A 23,342-nucleotide genomic window follows, 5' to 3' on the forward strand; every position below is an offset into this window, starting at 1 on the left:
AATTATTATTGCCCAGGAGCAGCACATCTTGGGTTAACTGAGAGAATAAGTGCTACCACATAAGCATTAATACAGGCACATAGTTCTTATATTGGATACACATTGTGTACTTCTAATCACTCTAGTATACCAAACTTCTTTGAGCAATTACTTTGCTTATGAATATATAAAAGCAATGCTAGAAACCCCTCCCCCCACACACACATACTCCGTGTTAGATTTATCAGAATACCTCCATACAGAAGATTTATGAAAGAGACTTTTTAGTGGTTAGAGTCATTTATTTGGAGATGGCCAGGAAGAGAAGGCTAAAAGCAAGAAGTTTGGCTTTTGTCCTTCATTTTGATTTTCTCTGGGATAGAAATAACTATGGTCTGTTTCAGAGGGTCTGAAAGGAAAATGCCCCCATGTTTAGCTTTTAAGCCTCAATCCCATTTAAAGATCATTCTGTAATTCAACTTTCAAAGAAAGGTTTATTCTTTTTAAAGAACAAGCTAAATGTAGAGTTTCCCCAAAAGCCAGGATTAGGCTACCTGAGAGAGACTATTTGATTACTAGCTTTCAAGATACCTGTTTAATGCTAATTATAGGAGAAATGGGAGGCAGCAGGTGGAGGGAACAAAGATTTTCTTGGAATTTTGTTTCCATCCTCCTCTCCTATATATTAAGTATAACTGGGCTAGTAAGTGTTAACAAATAAAGAGATGGCAGAGAAAAACTTTGTGTGCCTAGTTTGTTTATTGTGAAGTTGGTCATTGTGGAGTGTGGTCCAGCAAACAAGTTCTGGTCTTTGCTGTTAACTTTACTAATAGCCATTAAGATCCCTCAGACTACCCTTTTTCAAAATAACTTTTCAACATAATCACTCCCATTTGTATCAGTGTCTGCAGACACAGGCAAATAAAGATTCATGAAAAATAGTGACAAGTGACAGCATTGTGCATTAACACCAGGATAAGGGACAGCCCGCAGACATACATATACCTACCTGTCTTCCTCCGGCTTCTGAGATGATAAGGTATAGTCTGAATAGTGGAGATAGCTTCAATTGGGCCGCCATCATTAGGGACCATAAGTGTGGTTTTTGCAACTATAGACTCGTTTCCCTGAAATGAAAGAGCTGTATGATTAGTGATGGCAATATGATGTGGCAAGGGATATTTAGCTTTTATTGGCCCCAGCAGATCACATATATTGCATTAATGTGTACAACTTAATCAGATGTCTGATTTAATTTTGTGTCAGACACCAGAGGGATAGAAAAGGAAGATAATTTCCAAAATGTGTGACTGGCATTAGCTGTGACTCCATAAGTTGCTGTCCTGTGAAACTGTTATATTAACTCTAGTTTCACAGAGTATCCTACTGCATTTGGGGGCTACACAAATACAGCCACCCCTGACAAGAGATTTTAAGATGCACACAAACTCAGCTAGGTTTACATACCTGGTCCACTGTGGAACCAATTGATCGGGTTTTTTTTAAAGGACCTGGGGGGCCTTCTATGAACTGTCTGGAAGAACGCTGAAAAGAAAAATGTGTGTTAAACAAAATTGGGGGCGTCAAGCCTAGAGCATCACACCACATTTCCTGAAGGGTTGGGGTAAATTCCACTGCAGCGTTTGCAGATATTGAAGTCCATAATGATTTCTATTTAGCAAGGACATGAAGACTTGTGCAATAAGGCAGCCTAACTGACCAGTAGAAATGGTTCAGCACACAATCTTCCCAAGAAGTTTGACTGGCCAACTGAGTGCTCTACCACCAAGACCTTCAGGGGAAGTAATTTTCCGTCTTCAACATGAGGAATGGGAGTGCTATTGGAAAACAGGAAGCAAATACCAAATCCTCCCCCAATAAGACAGCCATCTCTTCTGATGGTCTGGTCCCTCTTCCCTACCCACCCCACATGCTGACTGCAGGGTAGTAGGACAAATCCTGAGCCTACTTTTATGATGGGAACACCTATCTTTAATTTCCCCCTATTACTAGTTTCATGTTACTAGAAAGATACAGCAAGTCCACAAAGAAGCTTCACTCCAAGTAACTTTCTGCTTGTAAGCTGCAGGTGAGCGTAGCATGGGATGTGGGAATTCACTTCATCATCTACAGCTGACAAGTGAAAGTTACTTCCAAAGTTTTCATCAGAATCCACACAACAGTGCTGAATTTTTGGATGCAAAGAATTAAGGATTTATTCATCTAGGTAGTCCAGTTCTATAAACTAAGTCAGAAGTCGCCTTCCATCTCTTGCCCATGGTGCAGGTTAGAGTACATTTCTGGGTGGTCTGATCTGACTGAGCTTGGACAGTGACCACCAGATCAAAGAGTCTATTATAATAGCTGAACTACCACATGTAGACACACTGTTACCTATTGTTACTCCTGACTGCTCCAACCACTTAACGGAAAAGAATGTAACATACCCGTTTCTCTCTTTTCTTCAGTCTGACAGCCTTCACCAAAGAGGAATCCCAATCCTATAAGTAGGACAAAGTATTGTGTTAGCATACTGCAGATACTTTCCAGACTCTAGCCATGTCTTTCATTAAATCCATTTTAAAGAACGGTAGACCAGCGAGCTTAGGACAAATATAATACATGTTCATCTTAACATCATCCAGTTATGAATCTAGTGTTTCCTCTGGCTCCATTCGTGATTTCTGGAGGGTTATAACAAGGGAAGTCAGCTTTCCTGCAGTTCCCTCACCTCTGTGCTCATTAAGATTCTGATAGCAGGGATAAAAACAGAGGTTCAGAATTCTTACTGGCCTCTACCACCACCTCCACCCCTCATTAGTCATTTCTTACACTCACTACTCCCTTTAAATTTCATGCTGGAACTACTAAGACTCCGACTCAGGTCAGACGGGACCATCATGATCATCTAGTCTGATCTCCTGCATATTGCAGGCCACTGAACCTCACCCACCCATTCCTGTAATAGACCCCTAACCTCAGGCTGAGTTATTGAAGTCCCCAAATCATGTTTTAAAGCCTTCAAGTTACAAGTATCAGAGGGGTAGCCGTGTTAGTCTGAATCTGTAAAAGCAGCAAAGAGTCCTGTGGCACCTTATAGACTAACAAACGTATTGGAGCATGAGCTTTCATGGGTATCCGATGAAGTGGGTATTCACCTACGAAAGCTCATGCTCCAATACGTCTGTTAGTCTATAAGGTGCCACAGGACTCTTTGCTGCTTCAAGTTACAGAGAATCCACCATTTACACTAGTTTAAACCTGCAAGCAATCAGTGCCCCATGCTAGAGGAAGGCAAAACCCCCCTAGGGTCACTGCCAATCTGACCCAAGTGAAAATTCCTTCCCAACCCCAAATATGGCGATCAGTTAGAGCAGGGGTCTCCAAACTACGGTCCGCAGGCCGGATCTGGCCCGAGGCTTTCATTTGTCCAGCCCTCCAACCAACAGGGGAGAAGCCAACAGGCATGCAGAGCAGGTAGGGGAAGGGGTTGCCGGCAGCAGCTCACACAGGGCGGCAGCACAGCTGAGCTGTGTAGAGGGGTGAGTGCCCCCGGGAGCCAGTGTCCCCCCAAAAGGGGAGCCAACTTAGGGGAGAATCGTTGCTGCAGCTGAGCAGGTACAGGGAGAAGCAAACAGGCAGGCTGCAGCTGAGTAGGCACACCTAGCAGGCAGGGGGAGGGGCTGCCGGCAGCAGCTCCCGTGCAGAGGGGTGGGGGGCATGTAGCTCAGCTGAGCTGTGCAGAGGGGTGAGTGTCCCCGGGAGCCAGTGTCCCCCACCAAAAGGGGAGCCAACTTAGGGGAGAGTTGCTGCTGCAGCCAAGCTGGCACAGACCCCTGCCTTAGAGTAAAAATACAAGCCAGATGCTTAATCTCCAATAAATGGAGTAAAGAAGACGGAAATTAACACTTTCATAATGGTTAAATTTTAACTACAGCACTAATAGAACCAAACAGTATTTGTATGATACAAATGTGAGTTTTTAGAAATAAAATAAAAAAATGTGAAATGATTTTTAATGTATTGACAAATATTTTGTGTGATTTCACAGTACCTGCATCGATTAACTTCTATACCTGATTTAGAATTAATGCAACACTGACACAGTAGTGTTGTTTTTTAACGATTTTGCATATTTGCATATATTTAATTTCTTTCACAGTCGCTTCAGCCCGCAAAGCCCCTTCAAAAATCTAAAATGGCCCTCGTCTCAAAGTTTGGAGACCCCTGAGTTAGACCCTGAGCATGTAGGCAAGACACACCAGCTGGACACCTTGGAAAGAATTCTCTGTAGTAATTCAGAGGCCTCCCTATCTAGTGTCCCATTACCAGCCATTGGAGATATATGCTGCTAGCAGCTGCAGATCACTACATACCAGTGTAGGCCATCTCATCATACCATTCCCTCCATAAACTTAACAAGCTCAGTCTTGAAGCCAGATAGGTTTTTTTGCCATTCCACACCAGACATGAACCCCTAGTTATAACACCACAGTACTGGGTTCCTGTAGACCAGGGGTCGGCAACCTTTCAGAAGTGGTGTGCCGAGTCTTCATTTATTCACTTTAATTTAAGGTTTAACGTGCCAGTAATACATTTTAACGTTTTTAGAAGGTCTCTTTCTATAAGTCTATAATATAGAACTAAACTATTGTTGTATGTAAAGTAAATAAGGCTTTTAAAATGTTTAAGAAGCTTCATTTAAAATTAAATTAAAATGCAGAACTCCCCAGACTGGTGGCCAGGACCCAGGCAGTGAGTGCCACTGAAAAATCAGCTCGCGTGCCGCCTTCGGCGCCGTGCCATAGGTTGCCTACCCCTGCTGTAGACAGAATGGTAACTAGAGACTATAAACCCATGCACCCCCACACTGATGCAAAATTATAACACTCATCATAGCTCTGTCAGGAGAATCAACATATAAGGACATATTTAATTTTGCTTAGCCGTGCAGTGTTTTTTATGGTTGATTTTGCAAGACACTGCGCTGCTGAAACAGCAATATGGGGAGTGAAAATAGATAATTCTCAAAGATTGGAGTTACATTACCAATGACTCGTCAGTCTTGTCAAAGCTGATGTCTGATAGAATTGAGCCAGATTCATCTATTGTTGAAAGTCTAAGAAGTAAAGTAAAAAACCAATTAGTCTGTGGATTTCATTTCCAGTTGACTTCATGATTCCAGGGCAAGTTTACTGACCAGGCAATAGCTATGTATTCCAGTTTGGAACAAGGCAAGACCTTGATGCTATGAATGTAGCATTAATGCAGTATAAATAAGAGTGCAGATTCATAAACTGCTGGACTGTCATTTGCGATTTACTAGGGGAAACCAAAATCCATGGAGTAGGAATAACCCAGATTTAGCATGTCAGTATTTTGTTGTATTCCCAAACCACAAGCCTTCTCTCTTCCTCCTCCCTTCCACATAAAGCTTCTATCTCTTCTGATTGCAAAGCTAAGTTCCTTCATAAATCAATATACAAGTTCTTTTTGACTGCAGCCCATCAGACAAGCACAGAGAGTGACTTTCTTCTACTTTCCTACCCCCATGTAATTTGCAGTTTTGTGGTATTAAATTCAAAACCTAGCCAAGACTATTTAACTACCAACACAGTTAAGACGAGAGAGAGTCCAGAAAACAGAAACAAAAATGATAAAAGGTTTAGAAAACCTGACATATGAGGAAAGATTAAAAAACTGGGTATGTTTACTTGTGGAAAAAGACGACTGAGGGTGGAACCAATAATAGTCTTCAAATATGTTAAGGGATGTTATAAAGAGGATGGTGATCAATTGTTCTTCATGTCCAATGAAGGTCGGACAAGTACTAATGGGCTTAATCTGCAGTAAGGGAGATCTAGGTTATTAGGAGATATTAGGAGAAAATTTCTAATGATAAAGATAGTTAAGTTCTGGAAGAGGCTTTCAAGGGAGGGTTTTGAATCACCATCATTGGAGGTTTTAAGAACAAGTTAGACAAATACTGGTCAGGGATAATTTAGGTGTGATTCGTCCAGCCTCAGCATGAGGCCTGGATGAGATGACCTCAAGGTCCTTTCCAGCCCCACATTTCTATGATTGTAAAACAAGAAATTAGGAACAACCGTGTCAGATGAGATCAGTGGTCTGTCTAGTTTAGCATCTACTCTGCTGGTGGTTAGTGTCAGCTCATTCAGAGGAAGAAAGAAAGAAACCCCGCAGTGGACAGTTATGGAATATCCTATCCCAGAAAGGAAGAATCTTCCTAACCCTCATCAGTTCATGGTTGGTTTATGTCCTGAAGCATGAAGGTTTACATCCATTCTCGAATACAATATACTACTGTAACTGTGCTTATTCCCTATATAGAGTAATTTTTCTTTGGCCTTGGTGATAACCTATGGGATTCATTGCCACAAGATAATTTGTCACGTGTTAAGAAATTTCCCATGGTCAGTTTTAAAACTTGCTTTCAGTTTCATGGAATGCCAATTGCATTGTGAGAAAGGATAAATAGGAATACCCAATTTACATTTTTATAGCATTAGTTTGTATTTATCCATCCCTTCTCTAAGTAGTTAGAAGTTTTTGATATCCTCTCAAAGAGAAGTCTTCCATTACAAAAATAATTTTAGTGCCTCTCTGAACCCCCTTATTTCTGTCATATCTTTGAGACTGAATACAGTAATCCAGATGAGATCATGTCACTGATTTATATAATGGCACTGAAATATTTTCTGTCCCATTCCTTATATTCCCTAACATTTTGTTTATTTTTGACAACCTCTGTTCAGTGTGTATCAGCTTTCATTTAGTTATCCACAGTGAATCCCAAGTTCCCTCCTCCCACCATCCCCCAAGTCTGTATTCAGCTCACATAATCCTTAGTAAACAAACAATGATAAATACAGTAGCTCTCTGGAGCCAAGTCAGTGGCTGGGAGAAGTATTTCTGAACAGCTGTTTCACCTTTAGGTTTATTATTGATGTGCAGGCTTAGTTATTGACAAGTAGTTTAGCACAGATATATTAAAAGGAAAATCTTTCACAAGTAGTGGGATTATAGCTGGAGTGGAAAAAAACTGAGTGGTTTCAACAAAGCTGCATTGTACTATGCTTTTATATTCCTCAACCCACACACAAAGTTCTGGTGGCAATAGTAGTCTCCTAGAACAATGGAGCCCCAAGACAAAAAAATTTTGGATACCAAATACAAATTTTCTACAGAACCAAAGATTTCATAAAAAAAAAAAATCTATTGCCCCCCAAAAATCCAAATGCTATTACCTGCTTTAATTAAATTTAGTGAGAAATATGCAATTCTTATAGCTTTCAATAAGAACGGTTAAAGTTTCAAATTTTTCAAACTAAAATAATTTATGTCATACATTAGATCGCTTTGAGGAAGAGGTCATGTGAAACACTCTGGAATACAGGATCACAGGAGCAGGGGCGGCTCTAGCCATTTCGCCGCCCCAAGCACCGCGGCACGCCACGAGGGGCGCTCTGCCGGTCGCCGGTCCCACTGCTCCGGTGGACCTCCCGCAGGCGTGCCTGCGGATGCTCCAATGAAGCCGTGGGGCACACCTGCGGGAGGTCCGCCAGAGCCGCCTGCCGCTCTCCCGGCGACCGGCAGAGCGCTCCCCGCGGCATGCCGCCCCAAGCACGTGCTTGGCGTGCTGGGGCTTGGAGCCGCCCCTGCACAGGAGAAAAAAAGCTGGTAGCTTTGAGGTATTGCAAAGGAAAAGTCAAAAACTTCTACTATAGACCCAGATATCCAAGAGTTTAAGTATTTGTACTAATCAGTTGTTTCCCTAATGATCAGGTTGCTACCTTCCCTACCTTCTGTTCCCAGAACCCCCAGTAGAAAGTTGAGGCCTGTTAAGGAAGGCCAGGGCAGATTTCTGTTCTTCACTTAGGTGAATACTGCCCGATGCATCACACATCAGTAGCTCTCGAATCAGTTGGATCTGCCGCTCCTGTAAAGTGGAAAACATCAGTAGTAGCTAGGGGAGAAAGCTTCACTTCAGATTTATGGGAGACAGACAGACCATAAGACATTTAATACAACTAGTGCAGGTAGGCTTTGAGGAAGTTTGCTACTCCAACAGCATATTAAAAGCCCATAAAGCAGAAACTGGTGTCCCAGCTTCCAACAGGGTAACAAACTCAATTTAAAGTAGCAGCAGTGAGATTCTTCTGAATTAAACCACTATTCAAATGAAGGCTATACTCTCTTGCAACAGAAAACAATTTATTGATGTCTTATTAGGTGCCAGTTATTGTCTTCCATAAATTCAAGTAGCTTAGACCTTTTTAGACTGCTGAGAAATGCACAAAAGGATTACATAGTGTTGAACTATTCCAGTCTGCTGAGGAAGCCAATATGGAATCTTCCAAACAATACATTAGGATGAATTAAACTCCATACTAGTCTTGCCCAAATGCTTCAATTCCCACCTGCATGGTTATAAATGTCTATAGTTACTAAACCCTAAAGAGCTAGAGAGCCACTGCAGCAAAAGGCCTCACAGAAAGTCACAAGATTCCCAACAGAATTTCCTGGAATTTGTTGATGTCTCACAATGCTGCAGTGATGCCAGAAGTCATGGTTTTGTGGCTCTCCGCAAATCCATGTAATATAGTATGTCTCTCCATTCCTGCCTCTCACATGCCATTGGTGGTAGGCTGTCTACATCCTCTCTACCTGAGATCAGGAGAGTGAAAAGAGTTCCTATCAGGCTCATTAAACTCCCACAAGAGTTGCACGTAGCTTTGAAGCTAGAGAGAGTGAACTCAAGCAGTCATAGAACCACACTGAACATTCCTAATATTATAATCAGATGAAGGTGCCCCATGTGCCGTTTCCTATTGCCCAGTGTCATTAAAATCAGTGGAGTCTTCCATTTTGTTATATTTGAGAGTAATGGTACTGTGGGAGACATGTATAGCTATTAAATATACTACAGGAATTAATATTTTTGTGCCAACACATTTACATAGCGGTCTCTTTTGTAAATTTCCAGATCCTTATCTGAGTGGACTTATCTATAGCACGGAAACACTCATTTAGATGAATCTCTATGGAATCGAGGCAAAGCCTGTTCCATACAGGAGTCACATCACAGGTAACATGATACCCACCAACTTCTCACAGTCTGCTTCAGCTCGCTGTCTTCGCTTGATCTCCACATCTACCTGATTGCGAGCATGTTTCAGCTTCACATCCAGTGCACTACGCTCAGTTTCTGTTTTCATCAGAAGATCCTTGTACCTGGCCAGCTCATGATCTGCCTTCTGCCACTTCTTTCGGAACTCTTCAAAGTTCTTTGCCAACTGGATAAACTCTGGGAAGAGGATGCTTAGTCTTAATAACAGTGAAGAATGGAAGCAGAAGAAATACACCATCTCCTCCTTTATGTAGGAAGAAATCTTCCATTAATGATTGCCTTCAAGTAAAGATAACAGATCAGCTGACCTGTTGGCAAACCCAGCTGAAGAGAAAGTCTGCAGAAGAGCCTAGAGGCTAACTAGCTCAGTGGTCTCCAACCTTTTTACACACAGGATCACTTTTTGAATTTAAGGGCAACCCAGGATCTACCCTGCCCCTTCCCCAAGGCCCCGCCCTGCTCACTCCCCCACCCACACCTCGCTCACTTTCCCCCACCCCCCCTCGCTCATTTTCACCAGGCTGAGGCAGGGCGTTGGGGTTCAGGAGGGGGTGTGGGCTCTGGGCTGAGCCTGGGGGGCTGGGGTGCAGGAGGGGGTGAGGGGTGGAAGCTCTAGGAGGGAGTTTGGGTGCAGGAGTGGGCTCCGGACTGGGGCACAGTGTTGGGATGCATGAGGGGGTATGGGATGCAGAAGGGGGCAGGGGGTGCTGGCTCTGGAAGACAGCTCAGGGCAGGGGATTTGGGTGCAGGAGGGAGCTCAGGGATGGGGGTTGGGGTGCAGCCTCCCACCAGGCAGCACTTACCTCCGGTGAATCCCAGTCAGCGGCGGGCGCAGCAAGACTAAGGCAGGCTCCCTGCCTACCCCAGCCCCACATTGCTCCCGGAAGGGGGCACGTGGCTCAGTGCACTGCCCCTCTCTGCAAGCACCGCCCCCACAGCTCTCCTGGACAATGGGAGCTGCAGGAGTGGTGCTTGTGCGGAGGGAGACCCCCCTGCCCCTGGGGCTGCATTGCCCGCTTCCAGGAGCGGCGTGGGGCCAGGGTAAGCAGGGAGTCTGCCTTAGCCGCAGCCACACTGCGCTGCCGCTGGAGATCATGATCAACTGGGAGATCCTCTAGGATCAACCAGTCGATCGCAATTGAGCAGTTGGTGACCACTGGTCTAGCTGATCTCCCAAGCAGTTACATCAGTTCCCAATACCAGAATCATGGATTCATGTTTTACTGGCCACTCAGTCCCTAGTATGTAAAGTAGACTTCAATAAAAGATAGTTACTCCCCAGGTTTCATGTGTTATTCTAAATCAGCTGAAAGAAAAAGATGACCTTCCTGGCAAGTTGTCATACATCAGGCCAAAACTACTGCTATTAAAATAACATGAAGACAGACTGTGTTATGGTCACAGCTTAGTACACCAGAAAGACTTTCAATAGCAGATCCAATTGTATCTGCTGTAATGTGCTCCAGTAGATGTAGATTAGTATTATAAATGTCTGGAGCTGCAACTCCATTCAGCTAGATAATTTCACCTTCAAAACCAGTATTTGTATAAAGCCAATTTCCATTAGCTGTTTAACACTGCCCTAAGGGGAATATAAGTGTTCCACCCTGCAAAGTTACAGCAAGAAGAGATTTCACAAGTTTGCCTTCAGTGTTTTCCCCCTGGCTATTTATGTAAGCGGTTAGTCCCAGATCGTATGGACTCTCCTTGGGCCCATGTCAAAGAAAGTTAACTGTTGGACCCCCCTAAGGTTTTCACCCCTTCCTTTGGTAATAATTAGCTTCACACACACATGCATGCACACACACCCCTACACCTTACAAACTCCAAATTTGAAATTCCATGTGCAAGAAAATCAGGATGCTACAAGCATGATGCATTCATCCCAGAAGTTCAGCCGGTCACTTCAAGAGTCCAGTCAGAGCAAATAAACCAAGTTTGCTCCCAAATCTATGTACCTGGAAAAGCACCACTACCTACAAAGCCATCGGTGGTCTCTTTAGTACACAGGGCTGAAGTCGAAATGAGCTAGCAGTTGTCAATTCCTACACTGAACCACATCCATGAGTTAACTGTGACATGACTTACGGTATTCATTTCCTTCATTTAGAAATTCTGACTGGCGCATGAGTTGGTCAAACAGATTCCGTAAGTTCAGCATTGCAGTCTCCATCTTCCTGCCAAGAAATCAAGAGAGTTAAAGTGATCTATCCAGGTTTTTCCACTCCTCCAGACACAGAAGTCATTGCCAGCCTAAGACAAACTTGTGCTCAAAAGTCTCTGACTTAACATTTGCAGCCAAACACAAAAGTCTCTCAAGAATGCAGTTTCATAGAGCTGTATGTTTCTCATCTTATTCTTGGAAGAAAAGGTGTCCCTATGAACTGAAGATGGTCAAGACAGCTTTGTACAGAAGCACTACATTTTCCACCCACACAAACACTCCAATGCTTCAGGTAACTTGCAATATACTGTAGGGTCTCATATCCCAACAAGACAATCAGGGATTTCTTGCCAATTTATTATTTTGAGGGTATACGATATTGTTCCAATTCCAGCCTAGGAGTAATATAACTCTTCACAGGACACCATTATCCCTACAGTTTCAGAGCTACATACATAAAAAATAAAACAGAAACATTCTTGGGAGATCTTTGGGTAGATTTGGATTTTGCTTAGTTTTTTTAAATTATTCTTATTGAAAAGATCTTTTAAAATGCTGGCCATGGCAGTACCAATTACATCACAGCAGTGATTAATACAGAAATTGCTAGTTCAGCAGTGCAGAAATTACTTCTCTAATGCAAGTTTCTGCTGGAATGCTTATGAGAACTCTGGCTAATATGTTAATACCAAGTACAGGCAGATGATTACATAGTAGTATGTCCTGGCATCCAAGCTACACAACACACCACCTCCATAATTAGAAGGGTAAAAGCAGCTCACATATAAGGCACTGAACAGGCATGCTTTAATCCCATTCAGCAAGGAAAATTCAAACTCTTTAGAGATCTGATGCCTCATAGAAGAAAAATTCTACTGCAAGAATGCTATTCTATATTTCTGTTCTTTCACTCTATACTCTTCATTAGTAGGGACATCTAAAAGAAAGGGGGACATCAGTTTTTAAATGTTCATATGTTCTCCCACTTAATTGTTAGTTTCATCATGACTGATGTCAAACCAGTGGTACAGTGCAGCAAAGCCTTATTAGCAAGTAATATTTAGTTACAGGAGTAAGGCTTTGCGAGGACTGGATCTGAATTACAAGTTCAGATATCAAGCCAGCATCAGAAGCAGATGAATCCTCAGAGATCTAATTTTCATGAAAATGTTCTTAGTAAGGGTAAGGGAAGAGTGTAATATAATAGCAGAATTGTTTCTAAATGCTTTCTAGTGGACTGATTCTCAAAACCATATACCTGGACTTCAGCAAGGCTTTTGACACAGTCCCACATGACATTCTGATAAGTAAGATGGAAAAATGCAGGCTCAGTGGAACTACCATTAAGTGGATACATAATTGATGGAATTGTGTCAGACTGGAGGGAGTTCTCCAGTGAGGTTCCACAGAGATCTGTTCTGGGTCTGGTGTTGTTTAACATCTTTATTAATTATTTGGATATAGGAATACAGAACATACTGATCAAATTTGCAGATGTCACAAAGCTGGAGAGGTTAACAGCATTTTGGAGGATACAGCTAAAATTCAGAGGGATCTTGATAAATTGGAGAACTGGGCTATAGACAACAAAATGAAATTCAACAAAGATAAATGTAAGATGTTACACTTAGGGAAGAAAAAACAAATGCACAAATAGAGAATGGGGGATAACTGACATGGCAGCAGCACTGCTGAGAAGGACCTGGGAGTTATGGTGGATCAAACCTCAACATGAGTCAGCAATGTGACGACGTTGCATAATACAATTTTAGGAGAAGGTATAGCTCAGTGGTTTGAGCATTGGCCTGCTAAACCCAGGGTTATAAGTTCAATCCTTGAGAGGACCATTTAGGGATCTGGGGCAAAATCAGTACTTGGTCCTGCTAGTAAAGGCAGGGGACTGGACTCGACCTTCAAGGTCCCTTCCAGTTCTATGAGATAAGTATATCTTTATTTGTTATTTATTTTTAGGTTGCATTAACAGAGGCACAGCATGCAAGTCACGGGAGGTGATAATACCACTGTACTCAGCGCTGGTTAGGCCTCAGCTTGAGTACTGCGTCCAATTTTGGTCTTTAATGTATAGAAAGGATGTAGAGAAACTGGAAAGGATCCAGAGGCGACCCACAAAGATGATCAAAGAGACAGGATGCAAGCCATATGAGCAAAGGCTGAAGGAACAGAGTATGTTTAGTTTGGAAAAGAGGAGATTGGGAGAGACATGATAGCGATCTTCAGATACTTGAAAGGCTGCCATAAAAAAAAAAAAAGATGGAAAAAAGTTCTCTCTTGCCACAGAGGACAGGACAAGATGCAATAGGTTCAACCTACAGCATAGTAAATTTAGATTAAAACTCAGGAAAAACTTCTTAACTGTAAGAACAACGAGGAGTCCTTGTGGCACCTTAGAGACTAACAAATTCATTTGGGCATAAGCTTTCGTGGGCTAAAACCCACTTCATCAGATGCATTAAGTTAAAAATGCAGTAAGCAGTATATATATATATATATATAAAATCACAGCATATGAAAAGATGGGAGTTGCCTTACCAAGTGGGGGGTCAGTGCTAACGAGGCCAATTCAATTAAGGTGGAAGTGGCCAATTTTCAACAGTTGACAAGAAGGGGTGAATATCAACAGAGGGGAAATTACTTTTGTAATGCTAACAAAGCTAATGCAATCAAGGTGGACGTTGCCCATTTCCAACAGGAGGCAAGAAGGTGAGTCTGTTTTTGAAGTTTTTTTGTTGAAGAATTGCCACTTTTAAGTCTGTTGTTGAGTGTCCAGGGAGAAGTCACCTACTACAGGACAGACCCAACAAAGAAAGCATCACCTACAGCCCCCAACTAAAACCTCTCCAGTGCATAATCAACGATCTACAACCTTTCCTGAAGGACGATCCCTCACTCTCACAGACCTTGGGAGACAGGCCAGTCCTCGCTTATAGACAGCCTCCCAACTGGAAGCAAATACTCACCAGCAACTACACACCACAGAACAAAAACACCAACCCAGGAACCAATCCCTGCAACAAACCCCGTTGCCAACTCTGTCTGCATATCTATTCAAGAGACACCATTATAGGACCTAACCACATCAGCCACACCTTCAGGGGCTCGTTCACCTGCACATCTACCAACGTGATATATGCCATCAATTGCCAGCAATGCCCTTCTGCCATGAACATTGGCCAAACCGGACAGTCTCTATGCAAAAAAATAAATGGACACAAATCAGACACTAAGAAGAGGAGAGCCCTTCAATCACCCTTGACACTCAACAACAGACTTAAAAGTGGTAATTCTTCAACAAAAAAACTTCAAAAACTGACTCACACCTTCTTGCATCTGACAAAGTGGGTATTCACCCACGAAAGCTTATGCTCCAATACTTCTGTTAGTCTATAAGATGCCACATGACTCTTTGTTGCTTTTCACAGACACAGGAAGCAGTACAACACCACTAGTCATTCCTGTCCATGGCTTTTTCCTCTGCTAAGCCCAGGCTGGCTATGTTCCTACGTACAATATCCTGCCATCTAGCTGGTGGTCGGACTGACCTTGGCTGTGTTTGCTTATTTTCTTTGCCATCCTATCATCTGTTTGTCTTCTACAGGCTCCTCACTTAACAGTGATGCCATTTATATATACCTCACCTGACAGGCATGTTGCTAGTCAGCCCTAACAGAACTCCAGAATTCAAGTCTCCATGTTCCAAGGTTTATGTAATAGGATGTAGGTGGCAATGTGTTTACTCACAGAAGTGAGCACTCTTGCAGTAAAAAATCATTACCTCATCACTAGCCAATCAGTGCCAGCTTTGCAGAACCATCTGAAGCCTTCTTATTTAGCCAACAGTGTCTCAAGCACTTCTTGGAACTTTGCAGTCATCTCATTAGTTGGCAAGCCTATCATTTTTGCAGGTAGAGGATTGTTCTCAGTAGAGAAGAACTAATAACAAGTCCACCAATGGACAATGACATATTTTAACATTCCTGTTCTCAGCATCAGTGCTTAGTGCTTCACTCTGCAGTTCTCTCACCAGTAACACTTATGGGATAACAAAGGTATACTAGTAAGTCCCGTAGTACATCTATGGGAGCTGCATTCTTAAAGTGTAAGTAGATACACCCATTCCACCATAAACAGAACCCTAACAGTCTAAATCCTGCTTTCCTTGTTCACAAGAGCAGTCCCACTGAAATCAATGGGACTACCTCAAACAGCTAATACAATCTTGATTGTACTCTATTCCTATTCATATGTAAGATGTCTATGAAAGAAAGTTTGGTAGGCTACAAAGATTGACTGCATGGGTAAGTTAACTGTTACAAAAATTTAACTGTTCCTCCTCCATACAATTACACCTCTACCCCGATATAACACGAATTCGGATATAACGTGGTAAAGCAGTGCTCCGGGGGGGGGCGGGGTTGCACGCTCCAGCAGAGTGAAGCAAGTTCGATATAACGTGGTTTCACCTATAACGTGGTAAGAGTTTTTGGCTCCCGAGGACAGTGTTATATCGGGGTAGAGATGTACTAACTTCAAGAGGAACAACAGTGTTCTTCAGCTGATTAAATGCCTTTTACCTCAACACCTAAAAAGCATGTAGGCAGCACATATTAAGTATAGCTGCCTGAGCAGTACCACTTAAAGTCTACATTCACCAAGTTATTGTCTAAGGGTATGGCTACACTGGCGAGTTGCAGCGCTGGTGGAGGCTTTCCAGCGCTGCAATTAGTAAGTGGCCACACCTGCAGGGCACTTCCAGCGCTGCAACTCCCTGCCTGCAGCGCTGGCCATACACCTCACTCAGCATGGGGAATAAGGATTGCAGCGCTGGTGCTGCAGCGCTGGTCATCAAGTGTGGCCACACGCCAGCGCTGTTATTGGCCTCCAGGGTATAAGGATGTATCCCAGAATGCTTTTAACTAAATTACTCCCTTTGTTTTGTTATACAGCCTCTCTTTGTTTTGTTGTGAACCTCCGGAGCTCCGTTGCTACCAGACCGGAGCTGCTTATCAGCTCCTGTTTGCTGTGATCAATCTGTGAACAATCTAATGGTCTGTAGGCTTTTGCAGTTAAAGAAGAAGGGGTTGGGTTTTGTTGTCAACTCCGCCGGGCTCGGGCTCCGTGCACCGGGAGCTGCTTCAAACAGCTCCTGTTTGCTGTCATCAATCTGTAACTACTGTTAACAATGAAATGAGATAACCCCCTGCCTGTCTCATTCACAGGGGTTGAGTGTTTGCTTTGCTTGAGAGAAACGGGGGGAGGGGGCAGAGGGGGGAAAGAGAGTATGTTGGATGCAGGCTGTTTGCAGTTAACAGTAAGGGGGTGGGAAAATTTTCTGATTTTGCACAGTGTCAGTTCCAAAAATCCACTCCCCCCCCGTCCCTGTCACATTGCCCCACACACCCCTCTTTTGGAAAGCACGTTGCTGCCACTTGAATGCTGGGATAGCTGCCCATAATTCATCACTCCCAACAGCGCTGCAAATGCTGCAAATGTGGCCACACTGCAGCGCTGGTAGCTGTGAGTGTGGCCACACACCAGCGCTGGCCCTGCACAGCTGGACGACCAGCGCTGCAGATTTGTAAGTGTAGCCATACCCTCAAGGTATAAAAATCCAGGCTTAGAGAAGAATGAATGAAGAATTTTAATCATTTAAAAATACAATAGACAATATGGGGTGAGAGAAGAATCTGGAGAAGGGAAAATGCAAAACAACATTTTAGAAGGGTTGATACGTACAGTGTATTTAAAGCATCAAGCACCCAGGCATCTTCCTAAAATATGGTATTCATAGTACTTTCATGGATTTTCAGATCTAAATATGAGACAGAAAATGGAAGCCAAGCAGTCCTAACTAAGGAGTCAAAATTAATTTTAGATCTCTCCCAGGCTCATTTCAAGGTAATCCATGTCCTTAAAACAAACTACCACAGACCATGCTGGGAAACTCTTCTGTTCCACAGTTAAAAGGGATGTTGCCGGCCCAAAGGGCCCGAGGAGGCAGCAGTGGTTCGTTGCCCAGTGTGCGTAGCACTGATTGACACACCAGGGTGGAGAAGCAAAAACCAAGTTTATTTTGAGATCTCAAAGCAGGCACTAGGAGAAATAGTATCTCAGATCCAGCGCAACAAAAACAAGCAGTTTCCCCTTTTTATATGTCAAGCTGTTTGTAAAAGCCTTTGTTTCAATCCCCTTCTACCCCTCCCTTGTTAACTGCAGCTACATTAGGCATTACATTATAGCTTGTTAGAAAAGTTCTCATTCGTATGGTTATCTGTTGGCCTTGGCAGTTCAGCACATGAAGCCTTCTCCCCCTTCCTTCCCCCGCCTCCTCACTACTTTTGCTAGTTTAAGCGGAGCTGCAGCTGTCTGCTAAAAAGCTGACTCTCACAGATTTTGCTTTTAGGCTGTTAGCATGCAGGTTGGTTAAAGTTCACAAGATGGAGTTACTGTGGCTCACTTAGACCCAGAGCAGGGGGGCTTCATCGACACTCGTGGTCTTCCACCCCCCCCCCCCCGAGTTACCTGGTAGCTACGCCCAGTGACACCAACAGGGAGGTGCCTCTTCCAGACTATAAATCACTCTTTCTTTCCCTACACAAGGTAGAGATCCAAAAGGTCTAACTTAAGCCTTATCATACATTTACAATGTCAATTGCAAAGATGCCTCTAAGTAAGAGGAGCGTATCTAAAAGAGTCATTAGGATCCCAGTGAAAGAGCTACAAGTTTATTTAGGATAAACAAGGATCTAACAGAATTTCAATTAGGCCTCTAGAGAAAGGCACCCAAACACTACGATGCTTCTACTCTAGTGCATCCTAAACATCCTGTTGACAGTTACAGGTTCACTCTGGGACGTACAAAACACAACCATCTTCCCCTACCAGCAATACAGCAATGCCCACCACGCAAAGGGGGGTTCAACAGAAAGGCTCTCCGCAAATAGGGCTCCTGCCTGAGGACAGAGGCGGCTATTGCGGGACCCAGCTACTGGCCATGAGGCTCCTCGAGGTTAATCCATCATTGCCTGATGGGGGGAGGACGGGTCAGTACAAAGAAGATTCAGGTTAGGGCATGTTCCAGCTGCGTCGAAGGCACCGCCAACATCCTCCATCGCCCACCCGCCGCCAGGGCTTCCCATCCCCTCGGGGCCGCGATACCACGGTGACGGGGCCAGGATCAGAGCGCGCGGGGCTGCTTCGGGCCAGCTCGGACCGTTCCCGCCAACGGGCACCAACTCCACGTCTCGGAGGGTAAGTGTGGCGCGGCGCCGCGCAGCCGCCGGAGGGAGGGCCCGTCACCCCGGCACAGGGGGGAGCCGATGGGGCGATCCCTCCCCACCAGCCTGAGGGTCACTCAGTGCGGGGACTCGCCCCCACCTCCCACAGCGTCACCCGGGAGGGCCCACGCCCGCCCGACAGAGTCACCCCGGTTCCCCCGCTACTCACCCTGGCCGCCTCACACGCTCGGGGCGACGCTCCCTCACCCAGCCGGCGGGCGCTAACTGTCTGCGTCCACCCGGCTCCGCGCGGCAGCCTCGCCCCCTGATTTGAATCCTAACAGCTGGCCAATCACAGAGAGCTATCCGGGCCTTCTCAGCCACTCATTGGTTCCGCTTCCACACGTAGAACTGGCACGCTGAAGCTGACCTGAGCACCATCTTTGCCGAGGGCCTGGCCTGCCAGCTCCACCCCCTGGTTTCTTTCTGCTGAGAGCTGCAGCGCGGCGTTTTCATCAGCGAGGGCGAGTGTCGCAATGGAGAGCTCAGCACTTGGGACACGCCTAGAGGCCTCAGTGGGCTACAGCCTATATGCAACCATAAGTCACAGTACCCACCCCAAGCATGCTGCAGTCTCATTTGAGACCTAAGCTAATCTGAGTTCTACAGCAGTAACTGAGGAAGGGCAGAACCTGGCCTGCTGTGTGGGGACCCTGTGCCTTTTGGAGCTGTTGCTCTTCAGATGAGACATAAAACTGAGGTAATGTGCACTTGTTGTCATTGCATTTTTCATAAGAGTCAGGCTGTTAGTTCCAAGGACCTGGCCATATTTCAACATGGGATAATTATAGTCTGCCTCTTTCCATTCACACCCTTTTCACTGGATACAGTATTTTCCATCCCAAGCCAGCTGTTGTACAGACATATGGTGAAAGACAGACCCTGCACCAATTAGTTTACAATCTTAGGATCCAATTCTGTAAACACACACATGCTTAACTTTACTATTATTATTATTTGTTTGAATTACCATAGCTACCATATATCAGAGGGGTAGCCGTGTTAGTCTGTATCCACAAAAACAACAAGGAGGCTGGTAGCACCTTTAAGACTAACAGATTTATTTGGGCATAAGCTTTTGTGGGTAAAAAACCCACTTCTTCAGATGCATGGAGTGAAAATTACAGATGCAAGTATTATTATACTGACACATGAAGAGAAGGAAATTACCTCACAAGTGGAGAACCAGCATTGACAGGGCCAATACAATCAGGGTGGATATAGTTCACTCCCAATAATAGATGAGGAGGTATCAATTCCAGGAGAGGTAAAGTTGCTTTTGTAGTGAGCCAGCCACTCCCAGTCCCTATTCAAGCCCAAATTAATGGTGTTAAATTTGCACGTGAATTTTAGTTCTTTGCAGTTTCTCTTTGAAGTCTGTTTCTGAAGTTTTTTTGTTCAAGTATGGCTACTTTTAAATCTGTTATAGAATGTCCAGAAAGATTGAAGTGTTCTCCTACTGGCTTTTGTATGTTATCATTCCTGATGTCCGATTTGTGTCCATTTATTCTTTTACGTAGAGACTTTCCGGTTTGGCCAATGTACATGGCAGAGGGGCATTGCTGGCAAATGATGGCATATATCACATTGGTAGATGTGCAGGTGAACGAGCCCCTGATGGTGTGGGTGATGTGGTTGGGTCCTCTGATGGTGTCACTAGAGTAGATATGGGGACAGAGTAGGCAACGAGGTTTGTTACAGGGATTGGTTCCTGGGGCTATGGCTACATTAGCGCTTCAAAGCGCTGCCGCGGCAGCGCTCCCGCGGCAGCGCTTTGAAGCGCTAAGTGTAGTCAAAGCCCCAGCGCTGGGAGAGAGCTCTCCCAGCGCTGTCCGTACTCCAGCTCCCTGTGTGGAATAACGGACAGCGCTGGGAGCCGCGCTCCCAGCGCTGGGGCTTTGACTACACTGGCGCTTTGTAGCGCTGCAATTTGCAGCGCTGCAGAGGGTGTTTTTTCACACCCTGCTGCAGCGCTGCAAATTTGCAAGTGTAGCCATACCCTGGGTTAGTGTTTCTGTGGTGTGGTGTAGTTGCCGGTGAGTATTTGCTTCAGGATGGGGGGCTGTCTATAAGCGAGGACTGGCCTGCCTCCCAAGGTCTGTGAGAGTGAGGGATTGTTTTCCAGGATAGGTTGTAGATCGTTGATGATGCGCTGGAGAGATTTTAGCTGGGGGCTGAACATGATGGCCAGTGGTGTTCTGTTATTTTCCTTGTCAGGCCTGTCCTGTAATAGGTGACTTCTGGGTACCCGTCTTGCTCTGTCAATCTGTTTCCTCACTTCTCCAGGTGGGTATTGTAGTTTTAAGAATGCTTGATAAAGAACTTATAGGCATTGTCTCTGTCTGAGGGATTGGAGCAAATTCAGTTGTATCTCAGGGCTTGGCTGTAGACAATGTATCGTGTGATGTATCCTGGATGGAAGCTGGAGGCATGTAAGTAAGTATAGCGGTCAGCAGGTTTCTGGTATAGAGTGGTGTTTATGTGACCATCACTTATTTGCACTGTAGTGTCCAGGAAGTGGATCTCTGTGTGGACTGGTCCAGGCTGAGGTTGATGGTGGGATGGAAATTGTTGAAATGCAGGTAGAATTCTTCAAGGGCCTCCTTCTCGTGGGTCCATATGATGAAGATGTCATCAATGTAGCGCAAGTAGAGGAGGGGCGCCAGGGGACGAGAGCTGAGGAAGCGTTCTAAGTCAGCCATAAAAATGTTGGCATACTGTGGGGCCATGCAGGTATCCATAGCTATGTATTGTAAACATACAATCTATGTTTGTATACTGGAATTCCACAGAATGCTCTAAGTCTTGCAAAAGTACTCTATAAACCAGGCACACCTAGGCGGCCCTGCAGTTTGAGCTACAGGGTATGTAGCAGTGTGCACCAGAGTGCTGTGCTGTAACACCCCCATGTGGACACTGCAGGTACGAATTAAAAGGTTCCTACTTTGAACTAATGTAATCCTGTTTGCAGGGGCCTATGTTAATGCAAACTAGGAACTGTATAGTTCATGCTCACACCATTCACACAGGGGAGCTACAGCACAGCACTTTGGTGCACACTGCTATTCACACCCCAGTAGTCTGCACTGCTGAGCAGTGTAAAAATGCCCTGAGACGTGTCCAAACATGAAAACCTCTGTGGAAGCTTTCTTTCACAAATAAATTTAATGATCCCATAATAAAAGATATTACCCCAATAGATATTAAGGTAATGCCCATTCTTCCTGGTAAAACTGTTCTAATACCTCGCTTTATAATGAACCTAAAGCAATGAAAAATGGTGATACAGGATAATAAAGAGAAAAAACGCACTGTGATAGGACAAATGGTCATTAAAATCAACAGGAACCGTGTGATATTTTAACCTGCTTGTGAGCTCACAAATTCTGCCACCTTCTGAGTCAGGAAAAAAACCAAGATTCATTGGCTCTGAGGATGATAATACTGTCCTTTTGATCTGATAACCTCCAAGTGCCTCACAGATATTTAGATCAACATTTTCAAAAGTAGCCAGCAAGTATGAGTGCCTTAATTTTTGGGTGCGCCATTTGAGACATTTTGGGCTTGGTTTTCAGAAGACCTAGTCACCCACTGCTCTAGTTGAAGTCAACAGGAACTCAGGTGTCAGGACCTCTGAAAATATGGCCTAAAGTGGCTCAAATTGGGCACCAAAAAAAGGCCTGACAGCTCCTAGTGAAGTCAATGGGAGTATGTCCATTTACGTCAGTGGGAGCTGGGTCTGACTCTAGTTGAAGCACTCAAAATCAGTGGCCACTTTTGAAAATGTTAACCTTCTTAATCGGCATTTAGATAACATAGGAGCAAGCACTGTATAAAACAAAGTAGATAAATTAGATTAATTCAGATTAGATAGACACTTAGTTTAGGTTAGATTAGCCCCATTTTACAGATGGGGAAAATAAGAGATACAGGTGAAGTAATTTGCTGAAGGTCTAACTGTCTATTTAGATACTACTTATAAGGCTCACATCAAATTAGCATCTGAGCTTCTCCCCCAGTTAGTTAAAAATAACAGTAGAAATCTCTCTTCCCTTCCCAGCTTGTCAAAGAAATAGCTTGACTAGTTTATAGGTTGGTTTGTGTGTGTAAGTAGGTTGTGTGTCTTTGATTGTGAAGAAATTATTGAGGGAAAGCTGAGCAGAAGAGGACACAGTAAATCAGGAATAGAACCCGAGTCCTGATTCTCACCCAGCACCATAGCTTTCAGGGAGGTAAACTGGATAATCTAAAATTCTTTTCCATCTATTGAGTCCTTTATTTTAACTGCTAGATAAAACTGCCTCCCAGAGTCCTTTAACATACAAATTAGACCATTTAAGGGCTCCCAGTTCGGAACAATGATACCTCAAGAGATTTCTCCCTGAAACCTTGATCTGAAAAAACAGTTTAGGATCCGTCCCTTCTGCTCTAAAAAGCAAGAACACATTTCACATCCTACATGTGTGATCCATTCTGAGACATTTAACAATGTGCACCACGTAAAATACAAAACAAATAAAAGCCAACAATTACACAAAATGAACTCTCATAACCATAAAATAATCATGCATTTTAATCTCTTAACGCTGAAACAAAACAGTGGGTAACTGAAGGATGGATATTCGCGATTATAAAGCAGAACTGAATGTTTAAAATTACTAAGTGGAGAAGCGAGTTCATAAAGTGTATTACTGTCTATTATAGAGTCTGTTTCACAAAAATCTGTGTCTCGTAGGTTACAGAGCCTTGTCTA

The 23,342-nt window shown here is 44.0% G+C and overlaps 1 protein-coding gene across 1 annotated transcript in view; it reads right to left on the reverse strand.

The window, feature by feature from the left end:
• Positions 1–18,879, reverse strand: part of RACGAP1 (Rac GTPase activating protein 1) — a 26,936-nt gene extending 8,057 nt beyond the window's left edge. Inside the window, exons 1-8 of the mRNA XM_044994797.1 lie at positions 18,759–18,879; positions 11,219–11,307; positions 9,105–9,307; positions 7,803–7,939; positions 5,029–5,098; positions 2,427–2,480; positions 1,447–1,524; positions 989–1,106 (exon numbers count right to left, since the gene is read on the reverse strand). Of these exons, the coding sequence (XP_044850732.1) occupies positions 989–1,106; positions 1,447–1,524; positions 2,427–2,480; positions 5,029–5,098; positions 7,803–7,939; positions 9,105–9,307; positions 11,219–11,303 (745 nt within the window). The 5' untranslated portion in view covers positions 11,304–11,307; positions 18,759–18,879. The remainder of the gene's footprint in view (positions 1–988; positions 1,107–1,446; positions 1,525–2,426; positions 2,481–5,028; positions 5,099–7,802; positions 7,940–9,104; positions 9,308–11,218; positions 11,308–18,758) is intronic.
• Positions 18,880–23,342: the final 4,463 nt, after the last annotated feature.

Source organism: Mauremys mutica, chromosome 20, assembly GCF_020497125.1.
Source record: "Mauremys mutica isolate MM-2020 ecotype Southern chromosome 20, ASM2049712v1, whole genome shotgun sequence".
NCBI lineage: Eukaryota > Metazoa > Chordata > Testudines > Geoemydidae > Mauremys > Mauremys mutica.